Source organism: Micromonas commoda, chromosome 6 (assembly GCF_000090985.2).
Source record: "Micromonas commoda chromosome 6, complete sequence".
Taxonomy (NCBI): domain Eukaryota; kingdom Viridiplantae; phylum Chlorophyta; class Mamiellophyceae; order Mamiellales; family Mamiellaceae; genus Micromonas; species Micromonas commoda.
Window position 1 is genome coordinate 1,116,140 of NC_013043.1, and position 13,239 is coordinate 1,129,378.

At 67.3% G+C, this 13,239-nt stretch overlaps 8 protein-coding genes across 8 annotated transcripts; 3 read left to right on the plus strand and 5 right to left on the minus strand.

Moving 5' to 3' along the window:
• Positions 1-41: 41 nt before the first annotated feature.
• PYC (pyruvate carboyxlase) lies at positions 42-3,797 on the minus strand (the record flags this gene model as incomplete). The annotated part of the gene is made up of 1 exon (XM_002503301.1): positions 42-3,797. One exon carries the CDS (start codon positions 3,795-3,797, stop codon positions 42-44), a length of 3,756 nt encoding a protein of 1,251 aa, XP_002503347.1.
• A 494-nt stretch (positions 3,798-4,291) lies between these two features.
• On the plus strand, positions 4,292-5,272 carry MICPUN_83095 (mitochondrial carrier family; the record flags this gene model as incomplete). The annotated part of the gene is made up of 2 exons (XM_002502943.1): positions 4,292-4,827; positions 4,954-5,272. The coding sequence occupies 2 exons, from the start codon at positions 4,292-4,294 to the stop codon at positions 5,270-5,272; spliced, it is 855 nt and encodes a 284-aa protein (XP_002502989.1).
• Positions 5,273-5,394: 122 nt separating this feature from the next.
• MICPUN_59565 (predicted protein) lies at positions 5,395-6,267 on the minus strand (the record flags this gene model as incomplete). Its single annotated transcript, XM_002503302.1, has 1 exon — positions 5,395-6,267. The coding sequence occupies one exon, from the start codon at positions 6,265-6,267 to the stop codon at positions 5,395-5,397; it is 873 nt and encodes a 290-aa protein (XP_002503348.1).
• A 146-nt stretch (positions 6,268-6,413) lies between these two features.
• Positions 6,414-7,776, minus strand: MICPUN_108502 (hypothetical protein). Its single transcript, XM_002503303.1, has one exon. It carries the CDS (start codon positions 7,730-7,732, stop codon positions 6,542-6,544), a length of 1,191 nt encoding a protein of 396 aa, XP_002503349.1. The 5' UTR covers positions 7,733-7,776; the 3' UTR covers positions 6,414-6,541.
• A 587-nt stretch (positions 7,777-8,363) lies between these two features.
• On the minus strand, positions 8,364-9,522 carry MICPUN_108503 (hypothetical protein). Its single transcript, XM_002503304.1, has one exon. The coding sequence runs from the start codon at positions 9,344-9,346 to the stop codon at positions 8,444-8,446; it is 903 nt and encodes a 300-aa protein (XP_002503350.1). The 5' UTR covers positions 9,347-9,522; the 3' UTR covers positions 8,364-8,443.
• A 125-nt stretch (positions 9,523-9,647) lies between these two features.
• MICPUN_59568 (hypothetical protein) lies at positions 9,648-10,070 on the plus strand (the record flags this gene model as incomplete). Its single annotated transcript, XM_002502944.1, has 1 exon — positions 9,648-10,070. The coding sequence occupies one exon, from the start codon at positions 9,648-9,650 to the stop codon at positions 10,068-10,070; it is 423 nt and encodes a 140-aa protein (XP_002502990.1).
• Positions 10,071-10,130: 60 nt separating this feature from the next.
• Positions 10,131-11,999, minus strand: MICPUN_101162 (predicted protein; the record flags this gene model as incomplete). Its single annotated transcript, XM_002503305.1, has 1 exon — positions 10,131-11,999. The coding sequence occupies one exon, from the start codon at positions 11,997-11,999 to the stop codon at positions 10,131-10,133; it is 1,869 nt and encodes a 622-aa protein (XP_002503351.1).
• A 169-nt stretch (positions 12,000-12,168) lies between these two features.
• Positions 12,169-13,235, plus strand: MICPUN_59570 (SAM dependent methyltransferase; the record flags this gene model as incomplete). Its single annotated transcript, XM_002502945.1, has 2 exons — positions 12,169-12,171; positions 12,339-13,235. 2 exons carry the CDS (start codon positions 12,169-12,171, stop codon positions 13,233-13,235), a joined length of 900 nt encoding a protein of 299 aa, XP_002502991.1.
• Between the last annotated feature and the right edge of the window lie 4 nt (positions 13,236-13,239).

The window sequence follows — 13,239 nt, forward strand, 5'->3', positions numbered from 1 at the left end:
TAACACAAATAATTTTTGTTCTCTCGCGACCTCTCCCTCGCTCACGCCTCCACGAGGTCCGTGTCGAGCGCCACGAGCAGGTCGCCCGCGGAGATGGTATCCTTGGGCACGATGGCGATGTGTTTGACCCGCCCGTCGCACGGCGCGGACACCGTGGTCTCCATCTTCATCGCGGAGAGCACCGCGATGGCGCTGCCAGCCTTGACGTCCTCGCCCTCCTTCACGAGCACCTGCACAACCTCGCCCGCCATCGGCGCGCCGACGGAGCCGATGTCCGCCGGGTCGCTCTTCTCCCTGCTCGCGATCCTAAACTTCTTCGTCTCACCCGCGTCGGTGCGGTCCGCGGTCTCGACCACGCGCGGGATACCGTTCATCTCGAAGAAAACCTCGCGGTTGCCGTTGGGAAGAAGCTCGCCGATAGCCTTGAGCTTGATGCTGGCCCTCACGCCCGCGCGAAGCTCCACCTCGCACTCCTCGTCGATGTCGAGTCCGACGAGGAACGCCTTGGTGGGGAGCATCGTGAGCGGTCCGTGCAGGTTAACCTTGCGGACGTAGTCGTCGAACACCGCCGGATAGATCGCCGCGGAGAGGGTGTCGCGCCAGCTGATGTCTCGCCTGGCGTGCTTCTTGCTGACGGAGTACCTGAGCGCCTCGAGGTCCTCCGCGGGGATGTCGGCGCCCGGCCGGCCCTCGTACCCCGTGCTCTTACCCTTCAGCACCCTGGATCGGAGGGGCTCGGGGAACCCGCCCGCGGGCTGGCCGATGTATCCCTGGAAGTACTCAACCACCGACGACGGGAAAGACAGAGTCTCAGCCTGGTCGACGACGGAGGTGGCGTTGAGGTCGTTGGCCACGAGGAACTGCGCGAGGTCGCCGACAACCTTGGACGAGGGCGTCACCTTGACGATGTCGCCGAGGATCTGGTTGGCGGTGGCGTAAGCAGCCTTGACGCGGTCCCACTCGGAGCCGAGGCCGTTGGAGAAGGCCTGGAACTTGAGGTTGGTGTACTGGCCGCCGGGCATCTCGTGAATGTAGACATCCGCGGAGCCCGCCTTGATGCCGGACTCGAAGGGCGAGTACAGCCCGCGCGTCTGCTCCCAGAACGTGTTTAGCTTGAGGATCTTCTCAAAGTCCATGTCGGTCTCGAGGTTTGTGCCCTGAACCGCCGCGACGAGCGCGCCAATCGCGGGCTGGGACGTGAGTCCCGCCATGGCATCCGTGCACACGTCGACCACATCCGCGCCAGCCTCGGCGGCGGCGAGCATGGACGCGACGCCCGTGCCGGCGGTGTCGTGGGTGTGGACGTGGATGGGGAGATCCGGGAACTTTTCGCGGAGCGCGCCGACGAGCATGGTAGCCGCGCGGGGCTTCAAGAGTCCCGCCATGTCCTTGATCGCCAAGACGTCGATTCCGTGATCGACGAGCTGCTCGGTGAGGTTGACGTAGTACTCGAGCGAGTACTTCGTCTTTTTCGGGTTGGAGACGTCGCCGGTGTAGCAGACGGTGCCCTCCACCACGCCGTTTGCGGCCCTCACCGAGTCGATCCCGAACTTGAGGTTATCGATGTAGTTCAGCGAGTCAAACACGCGGAACACGTCGACGCCCGCGAGTCGAGCCTCCTTGACAAACGCGTTGACGACGTTATCCGCGTAGGAGGTGTAGCCCACCGCGTTGGCACCGCGTAAAAGCATCTGGAACGGGATGTTGGGCACCGCCTCGCGAAGCTTCTCCAGCCTCTGCCACGGGCACTCGTGCAGGAACCGGAGGGAGACGTCGAAGGTGGCGCCGCCCCACATCTCGAGCGAGTACGCCCCGGCCAACGCGTCAGCCGTCGCGGGCGCCGACGCGAGGAGGTCGCGGGTGCGCATCCGCGTGGCGAGCGCCGATTGGTGCGCATCGCGCCACGTGGTATCCATCAACAACAACCCCTCGTGGTCCCGAACCGCCTTGGCGAACGCCGCCGGTCCTTGCTCGTCGATGATCTGCTTGAAACCCGGGGGCGGCGTCTCCGTCGCGGGCTTCGGAGGGACGGGCTCGACGACGACGGGCGCGGGACCAACCGCCCCCGGGTGGCTCGCGCCGTTGACCGCGACGTCCGCGAGGTAGCTCAGGAGCTTGGTCATGTCGTCCTGGGTGGACTCCAGGTCGAACAGCGACGGCGTCGAGTCGATAAAGTCGGTGGCGAATTCGCCGGAGAGGAACGTCTCGGATTGGAGGACGTTGAGGAGGAACGGGATGTTGGTCTTGACGCCGCGCACGCGAAACTCGCCCAGCGCGCGGTACATCTTCTGGATGACGGACATGAAGTTCTTCTCCTTGCACGTGAGCTTGACGAGGAGGGAGTCGTAGTTTGGGGACACGCGGCTGCCGACGACCACCTCGCCGTCGAGGCGGACGCCCATGCCGCCGGGGGGCCGGTACACCTCCACCTTGCCAAAGTCGGGCGCGAACGACATCTGGGGGTCCTCGGTCGTGATGCGGCACTGCATGGCGAAACCCTGGACCTTGATGTCGTCCTGGGACTTGATGCCGATGTCTTCGAGGGTGGCGCCGCCCGCGATGAGAATCTGCGACTGCACCAGGTCGATCCCGGTCACCTCCTCCGTCACCGTGTGCTCCACCTGGATGCGGGGGTTCACCTCGAGGAAGTAGTGGCGACCCTCCTTGTCCACCATGAACTCGACCGTGCCGGCGTTGCGGTAGTTGACGTGCTTCGCCAGCCTCACCGCGTCGTCGTGCAAGGTTTGCCTCAGCGCCGGGTCCAGGATGGGAGCCGGCGCCAGCTCGACCACCTTCTGGTGCCTTCGCTGCACGGAGCAATCGCGCTCGTGCAGGTGCACCACGTTTCCGTGCCCGTCGGCGAGGATCTGAACCTCGATGTGCCTCGGAGCCTCGACGTACCGCTCCAGGAACATGCGTCCGTCGCCGAACGCCGCGAGCGCCTCGGACGACGCGCGCGTGAACGCATCCTTGAGCTCACCCATGGTCCGCACGATCCGCATGCCGCGGCCGCCACCGCCCATCGCCGCCTTGAGCATGATCGGCATGCCAAACTCCTGCGCAAACGCCTCCGCCGCCTCGACGTCGTCCGTCGCCTCCTCCGTGCCGGGGACCAAGGGCAGGCCGCACTCCTTCGCGAGTGACTTTGCGATGACCTTGTCGCCCATCTGCGTGATCGTCTCGCTCCGCGGGCCGATGAAGATGATGCCCTCCTCCTCGCATCGCCTGGCAAAGTTGGCATTCTCCGAGAGGAAGCCGTACCCGGGGTGGATGGCCTGCACGCCGTTCTTCTTGGCGCACTCGATGATGCCCTCGTAGCCGAGGTAGGCGCCCACCGGGGTTTCGCCCGGGTTGACGCAGTAGGACTCGTCGGCCTTGTACCTGTGCGTGGCGAGTCGGTCAGCCTCGCTGAAGACGGCGACGGTGCGCATGCCGAGCTCGGTGCCGGCGCGGAAGGTGCGGACCGCGATCTCGCCGCGGTTGGCGCACATGATCTTGTTGATCGCGCCCGCGTTGGAGCGCAGGATGGTGTTAAGCGCAGAGTTGGCGGGAATATCGACCCGCTCCGCGGCGGGGTCGGAGATGGCGCCGGCGCGGACGTCGCGCCTGGTGGCGCCGTCGGCGCGAATAACTGCGGCGCCAGACGCCGGACGGGACGTCGCGCGGCCCTGGAACCTAGCGGCGGTGGCGACGGCCGCGCGGCGACCGGCCGCGTGGCGAAACGCCAGCGTGGACGCGTTGGAAGCCGCGGGCACCGACTTGACGCGCGTCACGACCCGCGCCCGGGCGGGGAGCATCGCGGACACGGAGGACATCGTCGGCACACGAAACCTCAACCTTACGATCGCGTTTCCGCGAGGATGAACTTTTTCTTCCGCGCCGACGGCGGCACGGAGGGCGGCGTCGGGGAGTTAAGACCGGGAACTGCGTTCGCGGTCGGACGCCTTCGGCAGGTCGCGAACTCTGGGGAGGTCGCGCCGCGTCAAAGGCCCGGTGTTGCGCTCCCTGCGTACACAGAGGCGACCTTCGCAGTGGTCGGCGGCGGTCTCGGACGTAGCCTCTACGGTGTTCCGAGAGTCGCGCTTTTTGCAGTTGCGGGCCCATAACCACATGTTTCCTCGTCTATTTTTTGCCTGTGGGCACCATCCGCGGGGCACTGCCGGCGCGCGCCGAGGGCGGTCGGCGGTCGGCGAGCTCGCACCCTCGAGGTTGTCGTCAGCCACCCGGGGAAGGTTTTATCACCTCTGTGATAACCTGAATCGAGAACGCCGCTGGAAAACCAGCGCGCGCGATGGAGCCCCGCGAGCTGGCCGGTCACATGGCGTCCGGCGTCGTCGCCGGCACCGCGGTGGAGGCGGCGCTGTACCCGATCGACACGATCAAGACGCGCCTGCAGGCGGCGCGCGGGGGCGCGGCGGTGAGCTGGCGGCACCTCTACAAAGGCCTCGGCGGCAACCTCGTCGGCGTCGTCCCGGCGTGCGCGCTCTTCTTCGCCGTGTACGAACCCGCGAAGCGCGCGCTGTTGCCCATCCCCGGCGACGGCGACGGCGAAGGCACCGCCGCGCACCACCGTCGCACCGCCGTCGCGCACCTCGCCGCCGCCGCCTCCGCGGGCCTCGCCTCCTCGCTCGTGCGCGTGCCCACGGAGGTGGTCAAGACGCGCATGCAAACCGGGCAGTTCTCCAGCGCGCGCGCCGCGCTGCGCCACATCGTGACGAAGGAGGGCCGCCTCGCGACGGGGCTCTTCGCGGGGTTCGGATCGTTCCTCCTCAGGGACCTCCCGTTCGACGCCATCGAGTTCGCGTCGTACGAACAGCTCAAGCTCGCGTGGTGCGCGCTGGCTCCCGCGGCGCCCTCCTCGGCGGCGTCCTCCTCGGCGGCGCCGCCCGTGATCGCGCCGGGAGGAACCAACCCTCATCTCGAGGAGAAGGCGCACCTCGGAGAAGTCGAGAGACGAAGGCGGCCTCTCAAACAACACGAGTCCGCGGTCCTCGGGGCGATCGCCGGGGCGGTGACGGGCGCGGTGACGACGCCGCTGGACGTCGTGAAGACGCGGCTGATGACGCAGGGCGCGGAGGGGCGAGGTACCGGGAGGGGCGACGGGCGGAGGTACCGCGGGGTGGCGGACTGCGTCGCCAGGATGGTCAGGGAGGAGGGCGCGTTCTCGCTGCTCAAGGGGATCCAGCCGAGGGTGACGTTCATAGGAATAGGGGGGGGCGTGTTCTTTTTCGCCCTCGAGGCGGCCAAGGGAGTGTTCGTGGCGGAATCCTAACTTTAGGAGGGGGTCTGGGGTAAGGGTTAGGCACAGGCGGCGGGGTAGGCGTAGGCTCGACTCGACAGCTGTGTTTTTTTAACAAAGTCGAACGCGTCGAGCGTCACCGCCGACCGCTAACCCTAAACCCTAAACCCCTTCCGCGCGTCATCCGGGTCCCCCGTGTTCGGGTCGGCTTCCTTGAACCTCCAGTTCGGGCGCTCCACGGACGCGACGCGCCAGGGCGCGAGCTTGAAATCCACTTCACAGGTATATTTCCTCCAGGGATACCCGCGGGTCTCGATGGGCTTACCGACGGTCGCGACTCGCGCGTCGAAGAAGCGAACGGCGTGCTGCATGGCGTCGCTAATCGGCCACTCGCCGCCTTCGCGGAACGCGTACACGCCCTCGGCGCTGATCGCGACGCGCGTCTCCGTCGCGTACTTTCGGCGTTCGCCTCTAGCCCGCTTTTCCTCCTCCGTGAGGGGGACTTTCTCTGCGTCGCAGCCGGGGTACCGGGAGACGTGCGCGCGGAACGCCTTGAACGCCTTCTCGGGCAGGTGGAAGTCGAGAAGGGTCTTGAAGTGACCGGCGTCGGGTTCGATGAGCTGGAAGACGGGAACGAACTTGAGCTTGTAAGGCTTACCCGTCTTTTCGCTCACCGCCCCTTCTCGGGTCTCCGGCAAGTACAGCCTGAACTCGCCCTCCTTGGTGTTGAGGAGGTACTCGGTCTTCTTACTCTCGGTGAGCATGTCCGCTATGTACGGCGCGACCTGCGTCTCCGCCATGCGCCGCTCGAAGGCGGCGACGGCCTCGCCGAGCTTCTCCGCCGCGGGCGCGGTGAGCTGCTCGGGCGCGGTGAAGTAGGGGAGGGGAAGTCTCGTCGGGACGCGTCGCGCCCGGAGCAGCTCCGAACAGTCGGCGTCGCTCCACACGCCGTGGTCCATCCAGGCTTGCCAGTCCGGATTCCGGCGCCGGGAAAGCCACAGATCCCGCAAGCCGGGAGCGTTCGCCATGGCGGCGCGGCGCGGGGGGATATGCTTCGACGGTCGGAAGGAACGAGAACCACGAAGGACGACAGGACGTGTCTTCCGAGGCATCTGCAGCCTGCGCAAATCTGGACCCCAAACCCGATTTTACTTTCAAAACCACGGTCAATTTTGAAAGCAGTCGTGCATCAAATTGCATTTTGTCTATCAAATCACCGATCAAGCTAAAACGGCCGGAGGTTACAAAACGCACGAGAGACGGAATCGACGTCTCCCGACACACACTCTTCCCCGACGACGATCAGTTGAGCACCTCGTCGCACCGCCGCCTGTGCCCGTCGAACTCGTACCCGATGTCGGAAACGCTCGTCGGCACCCCCCTCCACCGCCTCGCGGCGCCGACGAACGCGCGCTCCTCGGGCAAGTTACCGCTCGCCGCGTACTTGCCGTCGTCCATGTGATGCACCATCATCTCGCCGAACGTGTCCATGGGTATAACCGCGGTGGTGAACCCCTGGAACCAGAAGCTCGAGTACCACTCCCTGACCAAACCGCCGGGGTACCAATCCACCCCGTACGGGACGTTCTTGGTCCAGTACGAGTCGATCCACGGCTCGTGCGCGGGGTCCTCCAGCCGCAACATGGCGATGCCCCGCTCCAGTTTGGACACGTAACTCCGGTACCGCTCCGCAGGGAGGAAGAACATCGCCGCGTACGGGTTCCTCGGCACGACGTACCGCTGCCCGCCGTGCCACTCCACGCGCTTCACCTGTGGCGGGTTGCAGTAGTTCTCGTCCACCACCACCCTGTGATACTTCCCGCGTTTGTCCACCAAGTCCTCGTAGCGAACCAGCATCGGGTGCAGGTCGTCGCGGCCCGTGGCGTTGAGGTGCCTGTGCTCCCGGCACAGCGCCTCCATGTTGCTTGACGTGACGTTGATGTCGTTCTCGCTGACCAGGTAGTGGGTGTACTCGTCGCGGTGGAGGTGCGGCCTGACCGTCTCGCGGCACAGGCCGGCGAAGTCGTGTCCGAGCGAGCCGTCGCCCACGCTGACGTGGACGTTGACGCCAGGTCCCCAATCGGTTCGAAAGGTGGCGTACCTCGGGTCCGATACCCACACCACGACGTCGACGTCCATCCCGAACCGATCGTGCGCGTCCGCGTAGTTGGCGATCAGGGTGTTGATCGCCCGTGGATCCTTGTCCCCGTAGGACGTGACGCACGCGAGCATCTTGTGCTCCGGTCCGAGGCATTTGCTTCGGTCGCGTCCGAGGCCGAGCGTCGCGATCTCTTCGGTCCACTCCGCCTCCTTCTTGGCGCGATGCGCCGCGAAAGCGTCCGGAAGCGTCGCGTCGCTGTGTTCCCCGGGAGCCGGTCGCCCGTTCGCTCGATCCCGTTCGCTCTGTTTGCGCGCGATGCGGTCCTGCCATCGCCTCTGGCGCTCCGCGCGCTCCTCCAGCTGCGCCAGCCACTGCCCGCTGCTGTCCATCATCCCCGCGTCCCTCTCCCCGAACGCGTCAACCTCCGGCAGCTCGCGCGTCGCGTGACGGTGACGACGGCTGCGATGCCTCGTCCGCGACGAGCCGAGCGCCGCGAGCGACGAGCCCTCCGCGGCGGTCGAGTTGCCCAGCCTGACGCCCGCGCCGTCCGCGAACGGGCTCGTCGCCGACGACCCGGACGATGACCCGCCGACGACGCCCCGGACCGCATCCGCCCACTGCGACGGCGTCGTCGCCACGAGCGCGACGAGCACCAGCACGAGCGCGAGGCCGCTCGCGGTGGACGCCAGGAAGTCCCCGACTCGACGCGCGCGAGCCGTGCGCGGGGTCGCCGCCTCCCACAGAAGCGGCGCGGCCTCGGCCTCGGAGGAAAAGGCGGATGTGGCGTGCCCGCTTCCCGCGGTCGCGCCGCGTCCCGACGGGGGGGCGAGCGCGCTCCCCGGGGTCGACGGGACGCTCGCCGGCGTCATCGCCCGTTCGATCCGTCCGTTGAGGATCGGTAAGACGTGCGCGCGTGCCAGCCGCGGCGCGGAAGCGTGGCGCCGCGCGATGTGCCCCGACGCGATGTGCCGCGCCGCGTGTAACAGCCGGGTTGGCGCGCGGCGCTCGAAGCATTCAGGGACTATCAGAACAGGCGGTTGTTTTTTCATGCACGACGCCGGTCGCCGACTAGCTAGTACCTCGAGACTCTGGCGCCCATCGAATCACCACATGGATCGCACCGCCCCGACCTTCTCGTACATCGCCTCCGACGACGCGCACACGAACCCCTTGCCGTCGTGGTCGTCGTCCCCCGCAGCCTTCAGCTCCATCATCACCCTCACCCTGTACGGCTCCTTGTCGTCCCTCACCTCGATGGCTTTCGTCGTCACCTCGATCTCCGTCCCGGGCGGCAGCCTGTCGTGTATCTGCATGCTGTACGACTTGGGCATCACGAGCGGGGGGCGGGGCAGCACCGCGCGGTCCATCAGCGCGATCGCCGCCTGCCAGCTCCCGTGGCAAATCATGAGCGAGTCCATCACGCCCGTGGACACGATGCCGGGCAAGCCCTGGTACGCGTCGGTCACGGTGACGACGCTGCGAAGGGCGCTCGGGGAGGCGTCCGCCCACCGCGGGTCGCTCTCCTCGACCCTGAAGGACTTGAGACCGAGGCCGGACTCGTGCGCGTTGCCGCAGACGAAGCACTGCGAGTGCTCGTCGTACGAAGCCTGGATGGAGAGCATCGGCTTGCCGTCCACCAGCGGGATGCCCGCGAGCGCGGCGGGGTGTTTCGGGGAGTTGCACGGGTTGACGTCGTGGCCCTCGTGCACCAAGCGGGCCCACTCCTCGCGCGAGCGGAACGCGCGGGGCGTTGCGCGGAATCTTCGCCCGAAACGCGTCGTCGTCGTCGAGAACGCCGAGAACACGGGGCGCGAGGAATCTTCGCGGGAAGTCGAGCTCGATCTCCGCTCGCACGCCGCGCCCGCGGGGGACGCGCAGCCGCAGACGCATCGGAAGCGCGTCAGCGTCGACGCCGCGGCGCGCGCGGCGTCGATCTCGCGCGCGGCGACCGCGTCGGACCGCGCGAAAGCCTCACGAGCCGCGCGCCTCGCCACCGCCCTCCACATGACTTCCCCTTTCCAGGTCAGCGAAGGGCGACGTTTTGTCACGCGTCGTTCCCGGGCCCGACGTTTCGTCGCGCGCGTTCACGAACGCGAGATCCGGCCTTGGCGAACGCGCCGTGGTCGTCCACCGAGCACGATGCGTCAGTGACGGTCCTCGCGAGGGTTTCCGTGGTCGTCCGTCCTGCGCGGCGCAGTGGCCTGCGGGCTACGATCGCGGAAGATATTTTCTTTCTGGCCCGATTTTTTGCGATGCTCACAAGCCGCATGCATCGCAGCGAACAGGACGTGTCTTCGCCACTCGGCGATGCCCGCCCCGCCCTTCCTCGTGGGCGTGGGGGTCGGGTTCTCGGCCGCGGCGCTCGCCAGAGTCGCGGCCGAGTCGGCGCCCGATGCCAAGGGAGACAAAAAGGCGAAGGGATCGAAGGGAGGCGACGCGACGCGGGGCGGACACGGCGCTGGCAAGGGGCCGCTCATGGTGAAGCCCAAGGCTTTCGTCAGGAGGGAGTACCCGCCGGACCCGTGCACCGAGTGCTGCGGGTCCGGGCGGGTGGACTGCTCGGAGTGCAAAGGACGGGGTCGCACCAACTTCACGGAGCTCGTCATGCTGCCCAAGGACACCTGGCCGGAGTGGTGCCAGTACTGCAGGGGGAGCGGGCTCATCTACTGCTCCAGGTGCTCGGGGCTGGGGAAGCACAGAGCCAAGATTGGCTTCGACCTCGAGGACTGACACTCACTTTCGTAGACGACACGACGCGCGAACGAACGCGCCACTAGCTAACTCAATATATCACTGAGCCAACGACCTGAACCGTCGCTCCCGGAGCCTCGCCGCGGCGGCTCGCAGGCTCTTGCTCACCTTCGCCACCGTCTCCCTCGCATCCGCAATCGCGTCTTTTCCGGCTGCGTTCCCGTCGTCTTCGCCCACGCGCTCCAACGCGCCAGCTGTGCGCCGCAGCCCCGCCGCCCTGAGCTGCTCTTCGGACCAGCGCACGCCCAGCGGGTACCGCGCGTCGCGGGCGGTGGTGGGCGCGTTGAGATCCGCGCGCGCGCGCCGTGGAGCGGGATGAGAACCCCCGCCGGCTGGCACTCCGATTCCCCCCCCCTTTCCTCCCCCGCCGCCGACTCCGTCGACGGACATGTTGGCGCTCGCCTCGAGCTCCGCGAGCCGCGTCGCGACGGCGGCGTGCAGCGTCCCCACGATGGACCGTTCCCCGCCCTGTACCTCCGCGAACGACGACGACCCGCCGAACACCAACACCCGCTCCACGTCCCTCGAGTTGATCACGAAGAGTCGCGCGGGTCCGTCGTTTGAACACGTCGCTCGAGCGGGGGCGCGTCGCGGAAGGTCCTCGCCCGCGACGAGCCCAACACCGTTTGGGAGCGACGCCCTCGTGCGTATACCCGCGAGCGCGTCGACGACGGCGGCCACCTCGCCGATGACGTCGCCGGGGTGCGCCACGTAGGTGCGGGGAACGACGACGCCGGAGGACGCCAGCCGCGTCGCGACGTCGTCGAAGGGGTTCACCGCCACCGGCGCGATCTCGACGGATCCCTCGGCGACGATGTACATGTCCACGCCGCTCCCGCCTCCCGGGGTGTCGCCGCCCGCCTGTACGGGCGTTACGGGCGTTACGGGGAACAGGGACTCGCCCGGGACGCACACGCGGACGCGAGCGAACGTCGCGAGGACGTCTGCTCGTTTCCCCTCGCGCATCAACGGCGCCAGCGACGGGACGTCGAGGAGGAGTTCACGCGCCAGCGCGATCTCCTCGTCCCCGTCCACCTTGCGCGTCTGTGGCGTCGCGAGCGAGGCGGACGCGGCGGTGTACGCGCGCATCGCCGCGCCGAGCTCGTCGACGTCGGCGAGGAGTTCTCGCGTCGAATCGTCGGCGCCGATGGATTGCGCGGATTTCAACGCGTCGGCTACGATGGCGGCGCCGACGTTCCTCGTCGCCGCCGCCACCGCGTCCTCCCTCGCGCGCACCAGCTGCCTTTGCGACTCCACCAGCTCGTTCCTGAGCTCCTCCAGCGCGAGCTCCTGTTCCTTCGACGACGGCTCGCGTTGGACGGTGGCGTCGACGGCGGCTTCCGCGGCTCGTCGGAGCGTCTGCGCCGATCGCTCGCGCTCGCGCGTCACCGCCGCGGCGACGGCGGCGTCGAGCTCGTCCCTCCGCGCGCGCGTCGCCTCCTCGCCGACGCCGCGCGCGAGGTCGGCGTCGCGTTCGGCGGTCTGGCGGCGCTGGCGCTCGATGTCCAGCGCGTGCGCCATGGACTCGAGGCGTCGCTCGAGCTCGGCGTGGGAATTCTCCGCGGCGAGCTCCGCGGCCGTGGTGGCCGCCTTCGCGATCTCCGCCTCGATGCGCGCCTCCGCGGTGCGCTCGCGCCATCGGAGCGCGACGTTCTCGCGTTCCAGCTCCTGGATGCGCTCGCGCATGATTTCCACGAGCGTCGCGTCCTGGAAATCGGAGACGTCGTCTGACTCGGAGCGGACCAAATCGGACGCGACCACGATATCGGGCGGACCGCGCCCGCCGCCGTCCTTCATCGGGGTTTCGCCGCAGGACGAGCCCGCGGCGGAGCCCGCGCGCATCTCATCAAAGCCTGGAAAGTCCTCCAGCCGCGCCGCGAGGCTCTCGACCTCCTTGGACGCGCCCATGCGGGGCCCGGATTGGGCGAGAGTCGGCCTCGGCGTCAGCAGGTGAGGTCAAGCTCGCGCGAATTTTTATCCTCGAAGGCGTGCCACGACCGAGAAAAGCGCGAAGGGTCGCGAACACTTCTCCGCCGCGAGGACCGTGACGCAGCTCGTTCGAAGCACCCAGACGATCATGGTGCGCATCACGACGCGTGTTCCGAACCAATCCGATCGACCCCCCTCGCCCCTTCCGCGCGTTCATCCCCCGCGGTGTCGCGCGGCTTCTCCCGGAGCCTCCTCCACGGCAGATATAGATTATTCCATTCCTAACCACGATCGCAACCTCCGTATCCCGTTGCTTAGGCTGACTTTGTCGACAAGCAGTTCAGCAAGGACGAGGTAGCCGATAAGGTCCTCGAGCAGTACGACGATGAGACCACCCGCGTGTTTTATCAGTGCGTCATGGGCGGCGGCGGCCACGACATTCACTTCGGCATCTACAAGTCCCCCACCGACGGCGTCAAGGAGAGCTCCGACTACACCACGGAGTGGATGATGACCCAGATGGAGTGGGCCAAGCCCATCGACGCCAACTGCCACGTCCTCGATCTCGGATCCGGACACGGCGGCGGCTCGCACGCCATGGCCAAGCGCTGGGGTTGCAAGGTGACCGGCTACAACTTGGGCCCCGGACAGAACGCGCTCAACATGGCGCGCTGCGTCGAGCTCGGCATCGACCACCTCGTGGAAGCCCGCGTGGGTAACATCAACGACCCCCTCCCCGGCGAGTGGACCGGTAAGTTCGACGCGGTGTGGTCCTGCGAGGTGCTCTGCCACGCGGGCGACAAGGTGGCGCTGTTCAAGGAGCTCTCGCGGTGCCTCAAACCCGGCGGCGTGTTCGTCTTCTCCGACATCATGGGCGCGGACGGCGCGGACGAGAAGGCGCTCAAAGCCTTTACCGATCGCAACGCCACCACGTTCATGGGCAGACCCAGCATGTACGTCGATTTCATCAAGGAATCGGGCTTCAAGTACGTGACGTGGTGGGACGGAAGCCACCATCTCGAGCGATACTTTCGCGGCATGCTCCACCAGATTTCCACGAACCGGAAGGAGATGAACGCCAAAGGAGTCAGCGACGAGTACCTCAACAACTGGGTGAGCTCGCTGACAGACCGCGCGGACGTGCAGAAGGCGAAAGGGGTGTTCGCGTGGGGCGTGTTCGTGGCGCGCAAGCCAGAGGTGGGCGAGTTCGTCTAAAGCC

Coding starts and splice junctions, on each gene's coding strand:
- MICPUN_108502 (XM_002503303.1), bottom strand. CDS start 7,732: ATGATGGACAGCAGCGGGCAGTGGCTGGCGCAGCTGGAGGAGCGCGCG.
- MICPUN_108503 (XM_002503304.1), bottom strand. CDS start 9,346: ATGTGGAGGGCGGTGGCGAGGCGCGCGGCTCGTGAGGCTTTCGCGCGG.